Source organism: Moschus berezovskii, chromosome 19, assembly GCF_049115385.1.
Source record: "Moschus berezovskii isolate FMDL1 chromosome 19, NW_MosBer_1.0, whole genome shotgun sequence".
Lineage (NCBI taxonomy): Eukaryota > Metazoa > Chordata > Mammalia > Artiodactyla > Moschidae > Moschus > Moschus berezovskii.
The window spans coordinates 43444008-43468613 of record NC_142478.1 but is presented as its reverse complement, the minus strand read 5'-3'; the positions used below and the strand labels follow the sequence as shown (position 1 = coordinate 43468613).

Here is a 24606-nt window from a genome sequence, read left to right as displayed (position 1 = left end):
CATAGGGCACAGCGGTGGGGAGAAGAGGAGCTGCCTGGCAGTCGAAGCACAATGGGGTAGGGGGACCCCTGACTTCTCACTCCTCCAGCCTCTGAGCTCCGACAGGGCTTCCTTTGGGCTAAGCCCAGCTAGAAGCCACAGAGTGAGGAGGTCATGGCTGATGCAGATCCAGGCCTGCGGTCTGCAGAGCTCACCTCTGCACAGGACAAGGAAGGGCACAGGGTGAATCTGGAGGCGGGGGGGGCAGGCCGGGCAGACAGAACAGTCAGCACAGATGGTGCCAATTATGTGCGTCCCAGGGAGGACCAAAGAGCTGTCACATGTGTTTTGCTTTTTAGCCGATCCTTACAAGTTCCTAAAAGTAATTTATTTTAACTGATTTGTCATTAAGTTCACTTTGATGGCTGTTTGAGGATGACTGTACAAAGATTAACACATCTTATGGAAAATTGCCTCGTGGCTGCCTCTTAATACTTCTCCACTATCTGCAGCGTGACAGGAACTAAACAGTGGAGGAAACCATGTCAGTCTGACAGACCTGTTTTTAATTGAGCTGCTATTGGGCAGATGTGCAAAAAAATAGCTGTTTTGTATTGGAAGCATATTGTATCTTGGGCAGTAGGAAAAGTCCTCTTTGCATCAGGAAAATTGGAATTTGGCCGGTTACTTTCTCCTCGCCCAACAAGTACTTTTTGAGAGGTAGAACAGAGGGCAGTGCATGCAGCCTTTGGCCTTGAGCCTCTCCTCTGTGAAGACCAGACTTCCATCAGGCACAGGCCAAGCAGGCTGGAGGTATTTGTGTGAAATGGGAATTTGATGGTGAAGCAGCTGCACTCACCCTCTGAAGGGGGAAGGAGGAGGTTGGGGGGAGGGACCTGAGGCTGGCCCACCCCGTGCAGGGACTCGCACCAGGTTCCTGAGCTACCCGGCTTTGTGCTTGGCCACCACCCTCCCCAGGCCAGCCCTGGAAGGAGGCAGTGCTGTCGTGCTCCGTCTGCATAGGCCTCAGGAGCACCGTCCTTGCCTGTCATCTCAGAGGCCCGCGCGTCAGTGACCTCAGAAAAAGGAGATGCCCTCCTTGGACAGCGCTCTTTCTAGGTCATCTGGGCCACGCGTACATTTAGTGGCCACCAGGAGCTGTAAGGCAGGGGACTGGAGGCCCTCCTTTTGGCAGCACCATGTGTTTATAATCGCGTATGCAGCACCCGTGGGGTTTTTCGTCCGCCCGTGTTGGTTTGACCTGTAAGAACACTAGAGCTGCTCACTGGACCCTTCTCCCATGGAGCCTGGGTTCTGCTCTGACAGGTGTGCCAGGAGATCCCATGTGAACCCACAGGGCCATCCTCACCCACCCATTCTCCAGCAAGTTGTCATCCAAATGCCCCAGAGTCGCTGACCACCACTGTGAAGATGCATCTGTACACTGATTGTCCTCCCTGAACTTATTATCTGCAGAACAATTCATGGCATTTTGTACATTTTCCATAGGCTGACACATTCAGATGTTTTGTGCATTAGGTTTCCATGGTGACCATCTAGGTCTATAATTCTTACATTTAAAGAAACAAAACCATGTTTCCTCTGCTTGTGCTCTTAAAGACCTGTCATGTCCCATTTTCTTTTCCTTTCAAAGGTAGTATTTTCACACTCCAGCTGTTCTCTCTCTGCAGACTATGCAGTCAGCCTGAGAGATGGAAAGTTATTAAGCCTAATGACCTATATTGTGTCAAATGGTGGGAACATCTCTCATGCAGCCTGCGTGGGTGTTAATAGGGAATTGCAAGGGTCATAAAAATATCTTCAGAAGAATGTATCCAATCAGCATTAGTGGAGTTCTGATTTCACTTGGCACATTCATCATAATGAATTTTGCTTTTGAAGTAAGTGTTCCATTTAAATTTCTCAGACTGGGATCCTGCTCCATGGCAATGTTTAAATAAAAACAGCCTACTTTCAACTGCCATTGACAAATATTTGTTGGAAAATAAATTAGGAGGTTTAGGAGGCAGAACGTTATCTTGAATGACTGCTCCACAAAGCCTAGTAATTATTTAAATTCTTGAGTGTGTTGCCAGAGAAAAAAGCAAAGATCTAAGAACAAGAACAGGAGATGAGTTAGGACTGAAATACTGGCTTGCTGAGGAGGAAGACCTCGGGATAAATTGCTCTCTCATAATTTACTTTCAAGAACCTGGTTTTTGAATTTTAATAATTTCTAGTATTCATGCCACACTTTATCCAGCTTTGAGATTCATAGTTGTTTACAGAGAAGGATTTTTAATAAAATAACTTTTTAAGAGCAGTTGATTTACATTATTGATCTGTTTTCGAGGCCTGTGCTTGACAGGATTGTGAAATCTGTCTTATGTAAATACACATTTCTGTAACCTCAGTGGACTGTGTTGTGGAGTTTCTTCTCTCACTGAGGTACTGTGTCTGGAGCTCCCAGTACTAAGAATTTCTTTTTGTGCATTTCCTTATCCTAGACTCTTATGAAAGAAAGAAGTATTAACTTTGTTTCATTCATTTCCATTTTTGTTGCTGGAGTCCACGTGTTAAGAGTCTAATGGCCTTTAAATATTTTAGCATGTGTTCTTATTTAATCCACCCACTGCCTCTGTTCCATCCTTTGAGCTGTTTCTCTGCCTCCTAATGCTAGATTATGCAGCTGCCTTGAATTAGGCTGAGGTCATACAGTTTCATTTTTTTTCCTGCCTCATCTAAACGTGAATTCTTTCTTCTGTTTTCCTTTTGACTTTGAAGGGTGAAGTGGGAGAGCCAGCTTCACTCTGCACCCATGACTCTCAAAGAGCTTTTTCTCTCCCCTTCTTTCCACCTGTGTCTTGTTCGCCTATGAGTACTGATGACCCACGGGTTCTGGGTACTAGGCCGGGGCAGCTCTGAAGTTGCAGGGAGTGGAGGTGGTGGAGGAGGCTGACTTGACACTGATGCTGTGGTGTTACCGCTTGTTCGATGGTCGTCAGGTAAATCTATTGGCTTTGCTAGGCCTCAGAAAAACATATTTAGAGGAACAGAAAAAATGTAACCCAGCAGTTAAGAATGCAGCTTCTAAAGGCAGACATACCTGCGTTTGACTCATGGCTTACTGTGGCCTTGGGCAGGTTTCTCTCGTCTTCCAAGCATCTTTTTCATGTTCTAGAAGATGAGAGTACTTGTAGGTCTGATTGAAGACCGTGAGATGATGCGTGTCTGTTGTTGAGCACAGCGCCCCGCACGTTACTGCACACCCATTAAGCGGTAGCCATTAAAATGACGCCGTGAACGTGCTTTGTGAATGTTCTCCAGGATGCGCACGCTCGGGGTGCTGAACAGGAGCAGTGCATATTATTTCAGTGCTAATGGCCGCTGAGTTCCCTCTGCCATGACGGTTGGAGGAGCAGGCCGAGCCACTTAAAGCTCTGCAGGGTCGGGTCATCGAGACCAAAATTAGCATCACACGTTGTTTCTTTTAAGAAAAACTGTATGCCAGGGCTTCAGGCATCTTCAGAATACTCTCTAAAATGAGGAAAAGGTGGATATGGCAACCTCTTTCATTTAAGAGTAGCAACAGGTTGACTCCAGAAATCAGTAGTGCAGATGAGGAGTTTTGCTAATGGCTTGGCTGTGCTGTGAGCCTCGAATACCTAACGGAGCCCGTGCCACACCATCAGCCAGTGAGGTTATGAAAGAGTTGCCAGTCACAGGGACCGATAAAGCATTGCGTTAGTAACAAAGACAGCACTGAGGTGGCCCGGATCAGTAGCTACCTTCAGTCAATGGTGTTGTGGAGGAAACAGCCACGCAGAACACATCTGCTGTTTGAGACAGAACAGCTCTGGTCGCCTCCTTTCCTGGGTGGGGTGGTGAGCATGGTGGGGCCATGGACCTTCAGCCCTGACTCACTGTTCGGGTGTGTGTGTGTGTATGTGTACATGTACACATATGTCTGTATAAATGTGCATGTATAAGTATGCACACTGGGTTATGACATTCAAACGTATTTCTTACTGCACGTGGTGATTTTAAAAAATACTTGAAAAAACTACTGGTATCCGGGTATCGCCAACTGCAGTCTGAAATCTTGGTGACCCCCTCCCCTCCCCAGCGCCCCTCCACCTGCAGACGTTACCTGCGTGCGGCCACTTTGCACACAGCCACGGAGGGCTCCTTCTCAAATAGGGATTTGATTGGTCACACTTCTGCCCTCACAGGGACCCATTTCTTTAGAGAGTGAAATCTAGTCTCCTTGGCTGGGATCGCCCCCCATATGTCCTTCACACGCGCACACCCATGGTCACACTGTGGACCAGCCTTTAACTCCCCTCCTGTCTTCCACCTCCTAGCCACTTGCTGTGTTCCCTCTGTCTCAGGCACCATGGAACCAATTTACGTGCCATTTGCAGACCTCATCCTGATGTTGCCCCTTCTCCGAAACCATTCCAGTCCCTTTGCACATGCCACTTGCTTCTGCCTCTGGCGTCTTCTCCTGCCACGCTTGCAGTGCCCAGACAGGAAGGGGGCTTCAGTCCTACCAGTCCAGCACCCAGTCCAGGGACAAGCGGCACAGTGTGGGCCCCCGCACTGGTTAGAGGAGTGTGTGTCCCTTCACGCGACACTGTGCTCTAGACTGTGACCCTCCTGAAGCAGAGAGAAGCGATATACTCTGCGTTGAAGATCTAAGGAGGGAGGCATCTGTGCTTAGATGTGATGCCTGAGGCCCTTTGTGTTCCTTTTCTTTACCTAAAGGAGAATAAAAAGCTCTCAAAAGCATCATTTCTCTTGCATTTTGTAAATATTAGGCATATGGCTAATTTTGGTGTTTTCCCCAGTTTTTTCATTATGTGCAAAGTATTTGGACATCTAAGCCATTCTCTGCAGAAAAAGCTACCAGCCTTTTTACATTTTGTCTTAGCATCATGCACATCCTCCCATAACTTTGTTCTGATGATCCCTTTTGACCTCGAGCATCTCTCCTTGACTTTAAACTGTTTGCTTCCTCAGCAAGTGACTGGCCTAAAGTCTAAGGCATCCCTGAGGCTGTGCCCTGTGTGCTCAAGGCTGAGGCTTCCCCGAGCCCCTGCCTCCCAGGACCCCTCAGCAGTGCCCGTGGTCCAGAGTGGTTGATTCTCTCTCCTTCTCTACTTTATCACAACTCTGAAGCCTTTAGAGTCGACATGGCGCCTGTTTCCAAGAGACACATGCAGCACATAAAACAGAACAACTCCAACATGATGGACTTGCGGTCAGAACAAGGGGGCTTAAGCCGAATGGGCAGGGGCGTTAGCCTTCCTCCCACAGCCCAGAGTGAGTAGCCGCTGAGTAACTATGTTTAAAATGGTGGTGGTGATAAAAGGAAGGAATTGGAACCCTTAAAAAGATGGTCTGATATGATACCCGACTATTTAGATTCGTAAAAGAACTAAAGGGAGCTGCTAAAATGGAAAAATGTAGTCATGGAAATTAAAAACTCACAGGGGTAGTCTAATGAGCAGAACAGATTAAATGCAGCCAGAAGGCATTAGAGTTTGTGAAACAGTGACGAGATACAGACCTGCCCCTGTGACTGTAACTCTGAGACAAAAGGACGTGAAAAAAGCCAGTAAGAGAAGTGGTGGCTTGAGTGAGACAGTTTTATGGTGTATACAGGAGGCAGGACAGAGCAACAGTATTTGAGGGAAGAATGGCTGCTATCTTGCAGATTAGATGAGCCTGCTGACATGAACACATCCACACTGAGCTGCAGGTCGTCAAAGAAAAAGGAAACTTGTCACTGGCCAGAGAGGAGGCCTGGCTCTGTCCTTCAGGAAACTGAAATCCAGCATGTGACTAAAGACATAAACAGTGAAAAATAGAGGCCACTGTCAGGATGGGAGGCAAAGAATGCACGGATGGCTTCCTGGAGGAGGTGACATCTACAGTGAGGATAAGCAGAGCTGGAATGGGGGGTCCAGGCAGGACACAAGGACCCTGCGCTCCCCCAGGGGCTGCAGACTAACTGCAGGTGGAGCCAGCTTTACTGCCATAGGAGCTTCCGTCTGTCACTATAAACTACTGTCAGGAAGGTCTGGGTGCTGAGCATTTAGCGTTCAGTATTTTAGATGATAGACTGGAAGAAGTGTTTGAGAATGGTGAGTGGTAAAAGGATTCTGTTCTCTGCATGAATGTGAGACTAAAGGTGGGTTTGTTTTTTTTTTTTTTTTAGTATGGACCATTTTTAAAGTCTTTATTGAATTTGTTACAGTGTTACTTTTGATTTATGTTTTCATTTTTTGCCTGCGAGGCATGTGGTATCTTAGCTCCCAAACTAAGATTGAACCCCCATGACCCCCCCACGTGCCCCCGCTCCCCACCCCTGGATTGGAAGGCGAAGTCCTAGCTACCAGGGAGGCCCCAGACTGAAGGTTTAAAAAGAGAAAAAAAACTGGTCAGGCAGCCACATTTATCTGCATCCTTCTGTGTGCCCTCAGCCATCTAGAAGTGGGTGGACTGACCAAGGACTAGCTTAGGTTACTTAAATCCTCAGTGCCAAGGATGTGGGGGGTGTGGTTATGTAGGTGGGCCTTGGCCCTAGAGAGATAGGAGAATAAAAACAGGATCTGATGACATTTAACCAAGAGCAGATGCTGAGAACGTGAGCCTCAGAGCATTGATTATCTGCTTTTTCTCTGTGACTAGCCCAAGGCCTATTGAAATGTTTTAAGGACAAAGACTAACAGAGTCTTGTCAAGAGAACACACTGGTCGTAGCAAACACCCTTTTCCAGCAATCCAAGAGATGACTGTACACATGGACATTACTAGATGGTCAAAACCGAAATCAGATTGATTATATTCTTTGCAGCCAAAGATGGTGAAGCTCTGTACAGTCAGCAAAAACAAGACCTGGAGCTGACTGTGGCTCAGATCATGAGCTCCTTACTGTATAATTCATGCTTAAGTTGAAGAAAGTAGGGAAAGCCACTAGGTCATTCAGATATGACCTTAATCAAATCCTGTATGATTTTACAGTGAAGGTGATGAGTAGATTCAAGGAATTAGATCTGGGAGAGAGGGCCTGAAGAACTATGGGTGCTTAGCATCACTAATTATTAGAGAAATGAAAAGTCAAAACTACAATGATCTGTCACCTTACACCAGTCAGAATGGCCATCTTCACAAATCTAAACAATAAATGCTGAAAAGGGTGTGGAGAGAAGGGAACCTCTTCCACTGTTGGTGGGAATGTAGGTTGATCCAGCCGCTGTGGAGAACAGTATTGATGCTCCTTAAAAGCTAAAAATAGAGCTACCATATGACCCCATAATCCCATTCTTGGACATATGTCCAGAGAAAAACATGGTCCAAAAGGATGCATGTACCCTAATGTTCATTGCAGCATTTTCACAGTAGCCAAGACATGGAAGCAACCTAAATGTCCATTGACAGATAAAGAAAATGTGGTACATAAATATACAATGGAATACTACTCTGCCATGAAAGAATAAAATAATGTCACTTGCAGTAGCATGGATGGACCCAGGGATTATCATACTAAATGAAGTAAGTCAGACGGAAAAAGACAAATATCTGATATTGATTATATGTGAAATATATAATATGATACAAATGAACTTATTTACAAAACAGAAACAGACTCACAGACATAGAAAATAGACTTGTGGTTACCACAGGGCAGAGGGGGAAGGGATAGATGAGGAGTTGAGGATTAAAATATACACACTACTGCATATAGATAAAATAGATACGGAACAAGGACCTATACTGTATAACACAGGGAACCAAAGTCGATGTCTTGCAATAATCTGTAACGGGAGAATATGTTAAAAAAAAAATATGTATTCATATATAATTGAATCACTACATCTGAAACTAACACAGCACTGTAAATCAACTATTTTTCAAAATATTTTTTTAATAAAGAGGTCACTACATAAAATGTTAGTGGTATAAATAGCTGTACATGGAAAAGAAATATGTTAATAGTTGTGTGGATGACTTAATAAGCAGTGGATCCAATCTGAAAAATAAAGAAATCTGAATAGAGAATTGTTCCACAGAGCCAACATGTATTAGGTATTTAGCTCATGCCTTGCATTTTGTTATGTTCATTTCTGAGACTACGGAAGAAAATGTAATTTCTCTCCTTGAGTTACTTACGAAATGACTGAGTAGACAAACAGACGTGCAATCAAGAGAGAGTTAGGGCAGTGTGACTCCATGCCAGACAGCGGACGAGGGGAGTCTCACTGTGGGATGTAGGGGGGACGGGGCCAGGCCAGGCCAGGCCCCCGAAGAACCGGAATATTTAGAAGGGAACCCAGAAGATGTTCTGGCCACAGCCTGAGTGAGAGACGGGCTTCCTCTCTGCCTGGAGAAGGGGGCTCTCCTGAGAGAGCCTGGAGGGGAATGTGTGCAGGTGGAGGTGAGCCTGAGGGAAGCTGCAGGGATGCAGAGACAGGTTTGACCGGTAAGCATTGGGGGGGGCCCACGCTAGGGTAGGTGTCTGAGTCAGTGAGGGTTTGGGGATGTGGTTACATGAGGGGGCTGTGTAGGGTGTAGGGAAGCAAGGGGATGCACCTGGCAAGTGGTAGGCACTACACTATGAGTTTCATGCACATTTTGTCACAGAAACCCTGAATTAAGTACAGTCACACACTGCATGATGGTACATCTGTAAATAATCCTGCTAATGCAAGAGATACAAGTTTGATTCCTGGGTCATGAAGATCCCCTGGAGAAGGAACTGGCAACCTGCTCCAGTATTCTTCCTGGGAAATCCCATGGACAGAGGAGCTTGCTGGGCCACAATCCCATGTGGTAGCAAAGAGTCAGACACAACTTAGTGACTAGACAACAACACACTCTGCAGATGTAGAGATGGAAGCCCTGGAGAATGGGGCCACTAAGACCCCACAGCTAGTAAGTAATGGCATGCGTTCATTACTGGTAAGTGTATTTATGTGTACCTTGGGTTGTATGTGAACCTGATAAAACTAAAGAAACCTGCCTGACAGATTTTACTATTAGTGACTTCTATATTTAAGTTACAGCTCATAAGTAAAAGTAATAAAGAAGCGTCATGTAATTCAGCATTTCCTTTGTTTATGGTAGTTCTACATATGCCACAAGTAGAGCCATTGCGAAGAGGAATTTTCTGTTGAATACTAGGCGGGGCAGAGGCATGTGTGGGTGAGAGATCCTGTGATTATCCAGGCGGGTCTTCTGGATCTCAGAGTTCTTTAAACTCTACAAGCGTAGAGACCAACTAATAATCCAAACCGTAAAACGTTTACACTGCCCATTACTGCCCATAAATGTTACTCTTTAGTGGGCTGTATTTCCTTTGGAAAGATACATGTCAGAAATCTCCAGAATCATCAGAACTTGCGCTTCAATGCTCTGACTTTAAAGAAGTTTAGACCAGATCAGGACTGGGCTGGTCAGTTGCCCTGGTGGTCCTTATATGATAACTTGAAATGGTTGCAGATGACATTTTTTATCTCTCTCCAGTATTCTTTTTCTTGAATATTTACATTTCCTTCTATTTCCATATTCCTCAAAAAAAAAAGGGTATTTAGTCTTCAATAAATGAAAAACTACTAAATGGCATAGTTGGAGACAATTATGGTGACCGGTGGATGTATTTAGGGAATTCTAGAGGAGATCAATCCTGGGTGTTCATTGGAAGGACTGATGCTAAAGCTGAAACTCCAATACTTTGGCCACCTCATGCGACGAGTTGACTCACTGGAAAAGACTCTGATGCTGGGAGCGATTGAGGGTAGGAGGAGATGGGGACGACAGAGAATGAGGTGGCTGGATGGCATCACCGACTCGATGGACATGAGTTTGAGTGAACTCCGGAAGTTGGTGATGGACAGGGAGGCCTTTCGTGTTGTGGTTCATAGGGTCGCTAAGAGTCAGACACGACTGAGCGACTGAACTGAACTGAACTGAAAAGTGTTAATTGCTCAGTGATGCCTGACTTTTTGTGACCCCCATGGACTGTAGCTCGCCAGACTGTACTGTCCATGGCATTTTCGAGGCAAGAATGCTGGAGTGGGTAGCCGTTCACTTCTCCAGGGGAACTTCCTGACCCGGGGATCTTCCTGAACTAGGGACTGAACCCGGATCTCCTGCATTGCAGGTAGATTCTTTACCATCTGAGCCACCAGGGAAGCCCATTTAGGAAATTACATGTTAAATATTTAGTAGTCTGAGAATGTATAATTCTTTTTTAAAATTTTATTGAAGTATAGTTGATTTACAATGTTGTGTTCATTTCTGCTGTACAACAAAGTGACTCAGTCATACATAGGTGTATTCTTTCTCATCTTATTTTCCATTCTGGTTTGTCACAGGTTATTGAATATTGTACCGTGTACACTTCTTTCTTTAAGGTGCTGTCCTGACAGCGTTCCGTGGTTCTGCTTCCCTGGATCCCACACACGTGACACTCAGTGCTATGTGTGGGGTCACAGGTGCTTGCCTTCCCTGTGACTGCCGGGCTCGACCTGGTCTGTCTGAAGTCTGTCCTTTCTCAAGGAGCTGGTCCTGCATTTGGGGCTGAGAGTCCAGGAGAGAGGAGTCAGCCCCTCCTTCAGGGAGTGGGCCCTGGGCTCCCTGTCCATTTGTCCCAACCTTCAGACGCAGCACTCTTTAGTCTGTCCCCAGGTTTCCAGTGGTGATTTTAAACAGCTCGTGCTCATATTTTCTCTCATAATTGTGCCATCTGCTGTGTTGTTCCTCTGCTGTTTCCACCCCCAGGTCTGCAGCCTCCCGGGGTCACTGGTACCCGGACGGCCTCCTCTCCATCACGTCCCCAGTGAGCCTCGCCGCCCGCCTGCCGGTGGCTCACTTCTGAAGGCCGAGCTCTGTGCGTGCTTGTCGGTGGTGTGCGTGGTCCCGCGTAATCTGCAGCCTGTCTGCTTTCCTTGGATCAACACACTGCTCCCTTCCCTGCCATGAGGGGTGGGAAGTTACTTAGGAAACTGAGTGAGTTGGAAACTAGGGCCCAAATTATCCACTACAAATAGTTCATCCAACTAAAGCTAGACTTTTGTACCAACTGTCTCAGCCTCCTGGCCCCCTACTCACAAAGAAGTCTCGGAGAAGGAGCCCTTGAATGACCTGGCTTGGGTCCTGTTCCCGCACCTTGATAGAGGAAGGTGACTGAAATCCAGTGAGAGGAGATTGGCATGCCTTCCTCTCACTGTGTGTACATGGGCATATGGACTTTAATAATTATATGTATATATATTTTCAGGGGCTTCCCAGGTGGCGCAGTGGTAAAGAATCTGCCTGCCAGTGCAGGAGACATGGGTTTGATCCTTGAGTCAGGAAGAGCCCCTGAAGTAGGAACTGGCAACCCACTCCAGTATTCTTGCCTGGAGAATCCCATGGACGGAGGTACCTGTCAGGCTGCAGTCCATGGGGTCACAAGAGTCAGACACAACTGAGTGACTAAGCACATAAACATCATATAACACACAGCACATGTACTTCCATAGTGTAAGTCCCTTGAAGGAAAGGTCTTCATATAGATTCATATAGATCTTTTCTGTGCAGTACCCAGCACACTGTGAATTTCTGATTAATGCACAGCATTGAAGGAACTTGAGCTCCAAATGCAAATCTTTTCAGTTTCCAAGTTTTCATCTGCTTTGATCATAAGGACCAAGCCATTGTCCTTTTGCTGTCGATCTGTGACACAGGGATTGAGCCAGAGCTTGCAGAAGGAGCTTGTGGCCATGCCTGTACTTTCTGTTTTGGAGAGTGTGTGCACGGGTGGGAGTGAGGCGTCACAAGACCTTGTGGGTGAGAGTGGGAATCTGGTCTTTATGTGTGTGGGCACTTCGACTGTTTGGTTAAAAAAGTCTAAGAAATGAGAGCCATCCTTGGGAAACTGGGCTCCGTTAATTCAAGAATCTGTTCTATCACATTCTTCGTTCTTCACGTTTAAGATTATTTGAACATACACTTAAATCTAGTGGGCCACTAGATTTTGCCTGATTTGCTGTTCTTTTCAACGGGGAAATATTCTAAACCATGAAGGTTTCCCTCCTGTATATAGTCGAGGAATAAATGGTGCTGCCAACAAAGTTCTCATTCAGCCCATCAGTCACTTCTTCCCCATCTGTGAGAAAGAATACAGAGATTGAGTCAAAAGCCTCAAAACGAAGGAAACAGATCGCCTGTTAAATGTAGAGTATGGCAACAAACATCTTGGGTTTCCATCAATAGGCTCCCCAATCATAGTGCTGTCTTTTTTAATTTTTCATTTATTTGTTTATGTTTTTGGCTGTGCTGGGTCTTCCACGTTGTGTGGGCTTTCTCTAGTTGCAGTGAGTGGGGGCTACTCTCTAGTCATGGCAAGTGAGCTTCTCATTGCGGTGGCTTGTCTTGCTGTGGGGCACAGTCTCTAGGGTGGGGGAGTTCAATATTTGTGGCACCCTGGCTTAGTTGCCCCATGGCAAATGGGATCTTCCCAGACTAGGGATCAAACCAGTGTCCCCTGCATTGGAAGGCAGATGATTAACCACTGGACCATCAGGAAGCCCTAGTGTTAAGTCTTAAGTACATTCATCAGTGGCCACACTTGTACCTTTTGGCCTCGTCTCAATAACATAGCTCTCTAGTCCCTTCTGATTTTAGGTGGTTGTTGGAGTTGATTTATGTATGTAGCACATGGTTCCTGAGTGAATATCACTTCGTGATTAAAGCTATACTTTTCAGGGAATATTAAGTCATCCTTCCAAACCTCGTGGTGGGAAAAATGGCGGTAGAATCCTGCACTATATTCTGACAGTCTCCATTGTACAGGGAATGAGCAGGGGCTTCCCTGGCAGTCCAGTGCTTAAGACTCCATGCTTCCACAGCAGGGGCTCAGGTTCGATCCCAGTTCAGAGAACTAGCATCCCAGAAACCACACAAAAAATAAAGGAGAGTGCAGTCTTCCAAAAGGAAGTGGACTTTCATGTCCTGGTTTGGAGCGAGATTGCAGGCCTTTTTGTTTACCTGTGAGCATTTGGTGATGTTTATGGGTCCCTTCTGAATGCAGGAATAAAGTAATGATGGAGTGCAATTTTATCAAGTTAATGTTTAAATGGCAATATGACGGCACTCTTGAGTCCCTGTGGAGCTCTGGGCTCCTGGGGCTCCCACCATCACCTTCTTTTTATTTTTCAATTGGAGAAAAATTGATGTACAATGCTGTGTTGGTTTCTGCCGTACAACAATGCAGAATCAATCATTGGCATACACATATCCCCCTCCCTCTTGAGCCTCCCTACTGCCACTGTAGATCATCACAGAGCTCTGTAGCTCCCTGTGCTATCCAGCAGCTTCCCACCAGCCATCTATTTTAGACAGCTGGAAGCGTGGCGAGGAGTTGACCCCCTGTGTCTGTCCTGCAGCATCCCGTGCTGGACGAGCCCATCGCTGAGGCCGTATGCATCATCGCAGACACAGACAAGTGGAGTGTCCAGGTGGCCACGAGTCAGAGGAAGGCGGTGGACAGCACGAAACTCGGCCAGGATGTCCTGGTGTCAAGTCAGGTGTCCAGCTTACTGCAGTCCATCCTGCAGCTCTACAGGCTTCACCTCCCTGCTGACTTTGTAAGTTTGTGTTCTCCAGTCATCAGAGAAATGAGCTATAAAAACACTTCCCACAGTATTGTGGTTATAAAGTCACGAGTTCCTGTGTATTGATTTTAGTATAATTGGATGTTAGCATCAGTGGAAACAGAGTGTGTGATACAAAACCAGCACATGGGCTGGATACAGTAACAATAGTCCTTCTGAAAACAGAGCACAGAGACATCATCTCTTTGAACGAGTTACATGAAGAAGTAGGTATAATGTGGAGGCAGGGGTCAAGCATACAGGGAAGTTTAACATACCCTCCTTGGGGAAACTTATTGGTTTTTCCATCATCAGTTTGGTGCCAAGTCAGCCAGCTTTCCAAAGGGACTGTGGTTCCATCTGCTCAGGGACAATCCTCCCAGAGTTGTTACGGATAAAGTAGGATATCGTTTGTGTCAATACTTAAAATGTTGAAGCACCATAGCCATAGGGGATGGTATCAGTTGTTCCTTTTTGAATGGGATTTTGCAATCACTTTGATAACATTATATTAAATACAGACAGCAGACAAACCCCCTGAACTCCTAGAAAATGATCAACAGTTCTCCCCGAGTCTCTGGAATAATATGCACAACACATTCGTGTGTGTGTGTGTGTGTGTGTGTGCTCACGCACGCATGTATAGAGAGATGAAGAAAAACCACACTCAAGGAGGGAGGGAGCCAGGTTTCCAGAGCAGAAAGGTGTGTACCAGGAGGGGAAGAGCTCCAGGAGCTGGGTGGGACGCACCTGCGATGAGCTCACCTGCCTTCTCAGCTCCTCCTCCCTCCCCTGTCTGCATTCAGCCCTGCACCAAAAAGCCAGCATCTCCCTGCCAGCCTCCGGCCTCCACAAAAGATGCAGAGCTAGTAACAAGCAAGTAGGTGGCTGGATTACGGTCAGCTCCCTGATTGCTCAGGAAGGGTTATTCCCCTGAGTTCTTATGACCAGACCTACAGGTGCACCACGCCCCTTGGAAAGCCAGGACTCCTGTGTCCTTGGAGGAGGGCTTTGAAACACTGAGGTGGCAGTGTGGCATCACAGGGACATCACGGGAGTCACATCTGGGCTTTGCCTGTTTGGCTCCTTGGGCACCTCAGGACGTCAGCTTTTTCCTCTGTGAACATGGTACCTTTGCAGCAAGCACATGAGAGCCTCGCTGAGGTGTGTTTTCTACCTGGCCAAGCCCAGGGCGAGATGAGGCTCCTTGCAGCCAGTGGACAGCAGTGGACAGTCAGTGGGCTTTCAGTGGCTTGGACTCAGACCCAGGCTCCTCTGCTTCCTGACCATGTACCTTGTCAAAGCTGGGGAGCAGCAGAACCTGTCCCATCTGTTTATGGAAATTAAGTGAGCTAATTGACTTAACTGGGGCTAAGTCAATTACTGGGGCTAATTCTCTGGGACTTCCCCACTGGATCAGTGGTAAAGAAACTGCCTGCAATGTTGGAGACCCAGGTTCGATCCCTGTGTCGGGAAGATCCTGTGGAGGAGGGTATGGCAACCTACTCTAGTATTCTTGCCTGGAGCATCCGATAAACAGAGGAGCCTGGCGGGTTACAGACCTTGGGGTTGCAAAGAGTTGGACACGACTGAAGCGACTGAGCACAATTCACCTAAAGCACTTGGAGTAATGCTGGATGTTATACACACTCATGAGACAGCTTCTATTGGTGTGATTGTTAAGTGTAACTACTTATATGAAACAGTGTTCACGGCTGTGAAGACTGACACCACCTATTCACTGAAAACTTTATTTGGGCTTTAAACAGAAGGACCCCTGTCCCAGTGGTGACCCAGGAGGCACCTGTGGCTTCTTAAAACCCGACTCTTGTTCTGCACTTGCAGGCAGTTTTCCCTTCTAGTAGCAACGTGCGTCATGCTGATGTAGAGGCCGAGTTTTGCTTTTCTGTAAGAAAAGAGAGATATATTTGATTATACAGTTTTTTACTATTATAAGCATTTACCAAACTTTTATATTTTATTCTGTAATCCATATCTCTCACTACAGTTGACATCTTAAGTTATCCCAGCAGTAAATTACCACAGTTAATTCTTTTTTTACTTAATTTAGACATGTTACATTTAACCACAAAATCAAGATCAAAGAAAATTTCATCTTCAGTTTAAAATTCTACTTAAAATTCACTTGAATGAAATATACAATTAATTTCCTGTTGGTACTTTGAATATGGAAAGAGAAAGTAGCTATTTAAAATTTCAGAAGTTAAAATTGAAGAAATCCATCTCAGAAAGGAAGGAGCAGATCCCCACATAGTTCAATTTCATAACCAGGCTTTGTAAAAAAAAAAAAAATTTCTAAATGCTTGGATTTCAAGTTTCATGTACATTTCACATGAATGAACATTCTTTTTATTTCCACATTGCAATACAGAGTTTTCCTGGGGACTGTGAAAATGCTGCAAATTCACTATTTTAAACCATAAAGGATTCAACATAATGTAGAGGTTCCTTTTAATATTTGATAATGCTCTTATTAAACCTTTGTATTTACTCCATAAGGAACTGAAACTGAGCAGGAGGCCCTCCCCCACTGAGCCCCCTTCCTTGGGGGAGCGTTCCCAGGAGAGCGGGTGAAGCCCTCCTTGCTTTGGTTAGTACTCTTACTCACGTACCAGTTGTGTTTCGTCCACACCACACAACGCACTTAAGATTTTAAGCCAATGGAAAAGAGTGCATCTCGAATGCATACTTTATCTAAGTCACTGATCAGCCCAGATGGTCAAGATCAACATTGTCAAGTGCATCTGTTAATCTTTTTACCTTGAAGACAGCAGGCGTAATGGTCTAGAAGAGAATCACGTCAGATGGACCCTTGCCAGAGCCATCAGGTGACTTACTGAGGTGCCTGATGACTGCCTGCCAAACGCAGAAGCATTTGCCTCTGGTGCAAAGCACAGATGGTTGCTGTTCTCTAAAACACAAAGTTGGACACAGTTCCAAGGGTAGAGATGTCCTGAAAATAATTGCCTCTCTTTATTGTTATTAGAGACCTAGTTAAAATACACTCTTGAGAGACAAGGAAAGTTCAGAATAACCTTGTTCCAGTCATTCTTCTGGGAATGAATTGTACCAAAATAATCTGAGGTATAGAAAACAACAGCAGAGATGCTCTTTATAAAAAGGCATTGGTAAAGAATTTTTAATAACATGGGGAAAGGATTATTAGAAAGTTTTTTGAAAGCAGAGAATAATTGTACTTATAGAATGGTTTCAACTATGTAAAAAGCAAAAGCTTTTTTGAAAAGACTAGAAGATATATGAAGATCTTAACAATCATTGGAAAAAGTAAACTTTCTTGTTTTACAAAAACCTGCTTTTTAATTTTTTTAAATTTATATTAGAACATAGTTGATTTATAACGTGGTATTAGTTTGAGGTGTGCAGCAAATTCGTTGTTATACATATACACGTGCTAAGTCATACCCAACTCTTTGCGGCCCCATGGACTATAACCTGCCAGGCTCCTCTGTCCATGCAATTTTCCAGGCAAGTGGAAAACTGGAGTACTGAAGTGGAGTGCCATTTCCCACTCCAGGAAATCTTCCTGACCCAGGGATCAAACCCGAGTCTCTTGTGTCTCCTGCATTGGCAGGCAGATTCTTTGCCCATATAGGTTATTACAGAGTACTGGGTAAAGTTCTCTGTGGTATACGGTAGGTCCCTGTTGATGACAAAACTTATTCCCCCAAATGGTAGGGTTTGCACTGGCTTGCAATCCCTTAAGTATATTTTATAGAGAGGAGATCACAGTTGTGTACTTAGAAAGGATGGAGGGAATTCCAGCTCTTGAATCACTGGCGGAGCTCTGAGTCCCTAGCTCATCGTGACTGTGGTTGGCTTTGCAGTGCGTCATGCACCTGGAGGACAGACTGCAGGAGATGTACCTGAAGAGCAAGATGCTGTCCGAGTATCTTCGTGGACACACACGCGTGCACGTGAAAGAACTCAGCGTCGTGCTGGGGTGAGTCCTGTGGAGTACCACCGTTGCCCCCGGACTGCACCCACCGACCCGTCCAGCCCCTGCCGCTCCCCGGGGACACCATGGTTTCACACTGAGAAACAGACTCTCTGACCTTTCAGCTGGAGGTCCAGGGTCAGCCTTCCCCCCCGGGGTTATTTTATCCTTGAAAGTGGAGCACATAATCCTCCTCCAGATGCCCATCTCTAGGCATTTCACTAGGATGTGGGAGTCACGGGCTGTTGGACAGTGGCTGTGCGCTCCTCGCCGTTTCTTGGGGAGGTTAGGAAGGCAGCCCCCTGGACTTGGGGCCCGTCTGCATGTCCCAGGTGGCCGGACTCTCCTCCCTTTTCCTGTGAGCCCATCAGAAGAGGAGGTGGGCCTATCATCCGTGTCCTGCATCATCTTCCAGAGACTGTTTGTCCTAATTTCTCTGGGGGGAAGAAATTCTGACTCTGAACAGAGTAAAATTTTTGCATTTTGCTCTCTGCTCAGTTTTTCCACAGAGAAGTAACAAAACGACATTGTCTCAATAGGGCCTTGTCCCCCATTTTCCTGTGATGACGATCCCCCCAATTTGGGGCAAGAAAATACCGTGTATAAAACATCAATCCCAAAATTCTCTATTAGGCCTGCCAGTCAAAGTTGTATTATTTCAAGGCTCAGGCCTTCGCTTTCTTGCTGGACTTCTCATGTCAGACCCAGGATATGACTTACTGTATTATTCCACTCTCAGCATTTCCTGTTATACTTTTTTTTTTTTTACGTACTTCACTTTAAAAATATTCTCCTTCTGAGGCATTTTCTTCTGCAGTTTTTGCTTAGATCTCTTCACCAGCCTCACAGTAGTCCTGCCTTATCTGGTTTCTGATGTGGGATGTGCAGCTCTGATTTCTAGGACGCTTGCCTGGCCCCCATCAGCACCCACCCCTAAAGGATCAACCCTGAAGGTGGATTTGCCTCCTTGCTTCAGGCCCCTCAATGCCTTATTGGGCCCGTTCCAGCCCTTCGTCACTTCCCTCCTGCTCTCAGGCCACCAGCACTGCAGTGCTGGGAACTTGCTGTGACCCTGAATGTCACTGCAGAAGGCAGGGAAGATGCCACGAGCTCATGCCCGCTGCCTTCTTAGGTTCTGTTTTTAGTTTTTAGATTTTGGAAACAAGGGACAGCATTAGAACATGTTTCAAGCACTGAGACCATCCTGGCTTTTCCAGGACACCCAGTGGCCCCCTGCCTGTGCTCCCCCACCCTTACTGACTCTACCTCTGTTCTTCGGAGGTGGCTTCGGTGTCTGAGTGTCGAGTGCGTGCTGGGTGGGGGTCTCGGTTGTGTGAGCCATTGAAGAAAGCCCAGGGGTTTTGAAGACATTGTCACCATCTTGGGTTCCCGGAGACTTACTTGCACCCGGTGCAGACTTGGGGTGCAGTCCTGGAGTGCTGCCTGGAGGAGGTGTCATGCAGAGGCCATGCAGGGATACAGGCCCTGGTCCCATGCACACAACTGCCACTGCACCATCGAAGGCTCCGGGACCCTGGAAGGGCAGGTCTCAGGAACAGGCTCACCATCTCCCTGCCTCTTTCACTCTGTTCTGATTGCCCACTGGGCAGGCCTGGGATCTGGCAGTGGGACGCTTCTATAAATCCTGCCACTTTAATGTAACTACCTCCCCTCTCTCCACTTTCAGGATCGAATCCAACGACCTGCCTCTGCTGACAGCCATTGCGAGCACTCACTCTCCTTACGTCGCCCAGATACTCTTGTAAGCTAATGCTCAGGACAGCTCCTCCTTGAAGAAAATCGGATTCTCAGCCAGAGGAGAAAGGATGGCAGCTCCCTGCAACCACGAGGCGCCAGCAGGGTGGACGGACGCAGTCCTCCCCGCGCTGTGCTGTGTCAAGGGGAGTCGCTTCCCCGGGTGCTGGCTGGAAGCCGTAGGTTTACTGACACCAGGCGTCTGTGTTGTCATGAGCAGTCAGGCCTCCATCACCCTCGAGTCAGCGTGGGTGCTGAGGGCACAGCGGTGACCAGGGACCTGAGAGCGGGCCTGCGTGACACAGGCATCATCCATCGCTGCTAGAAACATCTGAGTGCAAGCGTGAGCTCCCCAAGCTGGAGGAAGCGATCCTGCTGTCCTGAGAAGGCGGTCAGCAGGGGGACCCTGGACACCAGGGACCGCGTTGTAGTGAAGCCCACGTGTACCGCCTCCGCTCCGGTGGCTTTGGTGTCACCATCTGGCAGAGAGCACGAGGGGAGTGGCTGTGGGCAGCGGAGCTCCAGGGACCCACTGCTTCCAGCCTTCCCCCAGTTTCCCCTGTTTGAGACGCAGCCGCGGGTAGGTTAGGGATGGACTGTTGGTGCAATAAACCCGAGAATCAATGTAGCATCCTCGTCCCATCCACATACAGCGCACAGCAGCGGAGGGCACAGCCCGACCCCACTTGCTTCGTCCTGAGGCTTCAGAGCTCTCAGCAGCCTTGTCAAAGAGACCGTTTACCAAAGTTATTTCTATAAGCTCGAGAGCATTTCTGTGGCTAAATCCCTCCAGCTAAAGCCACCTTCTTCCTGTAACAGTTAATACAGATGACTATTTATACTTTAAAAGGCACAGCTGTCCAGGTGGGATGTGAAATTTGCAACAGTTCAGGGTGACTTATGAATCAGTTTGAGCATTTCTAAACAATCCATCTATGAGCTCAATTTTTACTCTATCATCTCTGTGCCTTCCAAACCCTACATCCTTTTCAAAACACCTTCCCAGAAATTGACTGCCCCGTAGTATAAAACCTGCCACAAGGCAGCATTGCTTACGTATGAGCGTAGTTTGCTTTTTTAAAAACGCTGAGTTTTCTGTTGATACGAACTTTGGTTTACTGATTGTGAAGCAGGAAATGTCCTGACATCCAGGGTAAAGGAAAAGACTAGTAAATTGGTGGTTAAAAGGCAGGGTTAACCCTGTTAACAGCACACCTGTTAACACCTGCAGACCTTGAGGACATTCATTATAACCAGGCTCTGATCTCCTTTATATATTGATCCCAATCCTTTCCGTGGTAGCTTTTGCACCTAAGAATATGAAACAACTTCCCTTTCAGGAGTTAGAATACTCTGTCTTCAGATTTGCTATGTGATAAAATCCTAATCCCAAACCCCAAGTTACATATGTCTCTGTCTTTATTCTTTGACAAATACAAGTTTGTTTGAAAGAGCAGAGCAGCAGGACCAATGGAAAAGAAACAGGTGTGTTCTTTCTTAGGAGTGGTTCTTAGGGGATAGGTTAGAACTATGGCCTTCCCCTGTTTTTAGTAAATCACGTGTTTTTTTTTTTTTTCCCTTGGCTGCTCCACTCGGCTTTTAGGATCTTAGTTCCCCAACCAGAGATTGAACCTGGGCCCTTGGCAGTGAAAGCTCAGAGTCCCAACCACTGGACCATCGGGGAAGTACCCCTTCTCTCTTTTTTTTAAGGATGTGAAGCGCAGAGGGTCTCGAGACTCTAAAAATCTTTAATTTGTATTTTATGTCTTTCTCTCATAAAAGTGATGTCCATTTTATCTATGTTTTCTGTTTTCCTTTTTGCCTGATGTCCAAGATGAGACGGGTATTTAGAGTCCCTGGTTCCATGACACCATGGTGGTTGTCGCGGACCTGGCCCACAGCCGCCCTCTCCCCACCTGTGTCCTTTACATGTGATGCACCGTGCTGAGCGAGGTCACAGCGTCCCCTCTGCACCAGCTTTGAGCATCCCCCAGGCTCTGACTCCCCTCTCACTGGCATGTTCTGGACACTTTCCCTCCCCTGCCACCCTCCAGGGTTTACAGACAATAACTAGATGCAAAATCAGTGCAGGTAGCGGCCTGTGGAGCATTAGACCCAGCCCAGGGAAGCTGAACTTTAAATGGTCAATTCTAAGCTTCATGCAGAAAAGATGTGGCCCAGCCCCTGGCAGCCGGGAAAACTAGCTTGGCCTCTGCATGCCCCCCTCCCCCAGAAGAAGGTGACGAGGGAGACCCCTCAGGACACCAGGCAGCCCACCCCTCACGGCTGCCGCCTGCACCACAGACCAGGAACGTTGCTGCTCTTCTGTAAACCCTCCTCCTCTCTAGAACATCCACCTGTTCCCTCGTAAACGCAACCTCTTCCCAAAAGTGGAAAAAGAATCTCATGGAACTGGGTGGAGACATGCCGGACACCACCCCGGGGCCGCTGGGTTCTGTCTCAGCCACAGAGGTGAGGAAGGGACCCGCCCTCGCCCAGGCCCACCTCAAGAAAAAAACAAAAATGTACAAATAAAACTACCTCAGTTGACAGGATTCCACCTTTAGGGTTTCTTCAACTTTGACGTCTTACCTGTTGAGTGTACCTTTTGCAGCATCTTGCTTGTCCAGGCGAATGGAAGGCAGACGGAGCGGGTGTTCACCAGCGTTGCCGTGCGGGCCTTCCTCCAGCATGTCGAGGCTTAATTTTTCGTAGATTGACGAGTGATATGAATGTAAAGATACTTGTGTACGTTTAAACATGACAATGAAAACTTAAAAGGTAGCTTCCATACTTGTGCATAATTCCAAAGTATTTTATTTTTATCAGTGTTAAATAGCTTTTTGTACAGGCTCCAATCCATTTTTCTGAAGTGTGCTGTTTTTTAATGAAAGTAACAATAAAATTTTCACATCCCATGGAACTGCCGTTTACACATCACAACTTTTTAAACTTATCATGTTTTTCAAAGTTAACTTTTTTCGAGGGAGGAAAATCCCCACCTGCTAAACGATACTAAACTCTTGTTTTGGCTCTTCTAATTAGGTCCTGAGATTTTATAAAATTCAGTCTGTAGCTTTTTAGGTTCCTCATTGGAGTAGGTTGTACATAAAAATAAAGAATATAAAGTGACCCTGCAGTTCTTTTAAATATCCGGATTTTTCCACTTACATGTGCTTTTGAAAGTATTTTGTTCATGCATACTTTCACCAATAAATTGAAAAAGTCTTGAGCTTCTTGGAAAATGTGAACCATTTGTTTTCTATTGTGCTTTGGGGGCAGGAACCTTTTAATATAATATTTGCCTCAATCAAGCAGCCCCCTCCGAATGTTAATTTTTAAATGTCCACATTTGGTGAACCATAAATCTTGGAAGCAAGACTGCAATATGCTTAAATTTAAGTGGTGTTTTAAAAGGAGAAAATTCCAGGATTGATTTGTTATCATTGAAGTTCCATTACAACAAACTGATAGGACTTTGTTTTTGATCAGTTAAATAGGTATCAGTATCAATGTATGGAATTCTTTTTTCTTAAAACTTGTTCACATATTACTTTGATCTGTTTTTCTGTGGCATCTGGTGCAATAAACCTTTTGAATTTATCTTGAACACTTTCTTGGTACTGCCTATGATTTGTATGTTTAATCAGACTTCGACAGCTCAGTTCCAGTAATTCACGCTGAAACAAGCCCACTCTAAATGTTAGTGACTCTCAGCAGGTGTGTTTGGTGAGCATGTAATGGGAGAGGGCTCCGGGCAGAGTGGGTGGGAGCAGAGCAAATCTCCCAGGGATAGAGGAAATCTCGTCATGTGCTGGACACCACGGAATAAGGAGTTATCCCACCTCCTGTGTGACTTAAAATATCCTGCTGCCGTTCATATGAGTGAAAACCTGCTTATAATGATTTAAGCTGAGAATTTAATTCTGCTTTACATAAATGCACAACATACTTCTCTCGTGATCTTAATATATACCTAATTTTCCAGGAATGACACTTGTATAAACTGAGGCAAGGTTTTACTTTGTAAGGTTTAGGATGGTAATAAGAACTGACATACATTTGGAAAACCATATTACCAGTAGCTGTGTTTATCATGGAGTTTGTCATCAACAGTCTTCTGATCATCTCTGCTTAGAGCTGTTGCCTTCACAGAGATTCCACTTGGAAGCACGTGTCTGCTTTGTTGATTATATTTTCTAAACTACTAATGCCTCAATATTCATGTATTAAACTATATACTAGTATTAGTTGTGAAATAGTACCACTAGGACATTATAGTGGTTTGTCATAAATTATGTGTGTAAGTAAGTTATTCTGTTGATGAAAATTATGCATTTTATTTTAGGAAAATAAAGGGCATTACAAAATATTTACTATGAAATCTATCACTGATGCATACAGCCTCAAGAACATGCTGTTAAGTGTAACTTTTGTAGCAATGTAAGACCGCATTGAATCATGTCATTTCAAGACGTCAGTTCAGTCCTCAGTCGTGTCCGATCTTTGCGACCCCATGGATTGAGTGCAGCACACCAGGCCTCCCTGTCCATCACCAACTCCCAGAGCTTACTCAAACTCATGTCCATCGAGATGGTGATGCCATCCAACCACCTCATCCTCTGTTGTCCCCTTCTCCTCCTGTCTTCAATCTTTCCCAGCATCAGGGTCTTTTCAAATGAGTCAGTTCTTTGCATCAGGTAACCAAAGTATTGGAGCTTCAGCTTCAGTCCTTCCAATGAATATTCAGACCTGATTTCCTTTAGGATTAACTGGTTTGATCTTGCAGTCCAAGGGACTCTCAAGAGTCTTCTCCAACACCACAATTCAAAAGCATCAATTCTTCGGTGCTCAGCTTTCTCTTTAGTCCAACTCTCACATCTGTACATAACTACTGGAAAAACCATAGCTTTGACTAGATGGACCTTTGTTGGCAAAGTAATGTCTCTGCTTTTTGATAGGCTGTCTAGGTTGGTCATAGCGTTTCTTCCAAGGAGCAAGCGTCTTTTAATTTCATGGCTGCAGTCACTGTCTGCAGTGATTTTGGAGCCCCCCCAAAAATAAAGTCTCTCACTGTTTCCATTGTTTCCCCATCTATTTGCCATGAAGTGATGGGACTGGAATGCCATGATCTTTGTTTTCTGAATGTTGAGTTTTAAGCTTCAGCATTATTCAAACCAAAAATTTCCAGATGTACAAGCTGAGTTTAGAAAAGGAGGAGGAACTAGAGATCAGATTGCCAACATTCACTGGA

General features: G+C 45.8%; 1 protein-coding gene across 7 annotated transcripts in view; it reads left to right on the top strand.

Moving 5' to 3' along the window:
- Positions 1-22962, top strand: part of FNIP2 (folliculin interacting protein 2) — a 121209-nt gene extending 98247 nt beyond the window's left edge. For all 7 annotated transcript variants that reach the window (XM_088828048.1, XM_055405711.2, XM_055405714.2 and 4 more), the window contains 3 exons: positions 13415-13615; positions 17488-17603; positions 19285-22962. In XM_088828048.1, the coding sequence (XP_088684174.1) occupies positions 13415-13615; positions 17488-17603; positions 19285-19363 (396 nt within the window). In that variant the 3' untranslated portion in view covers positions 19364-22962. The remainder of the gene's footprint in view (positions 1-13414; positions 13616-17487; positions 17604-19284) is intronic.
- The last annotated feature ends 1644 nt before the right edge of the window (positions 22963-24606 follow it).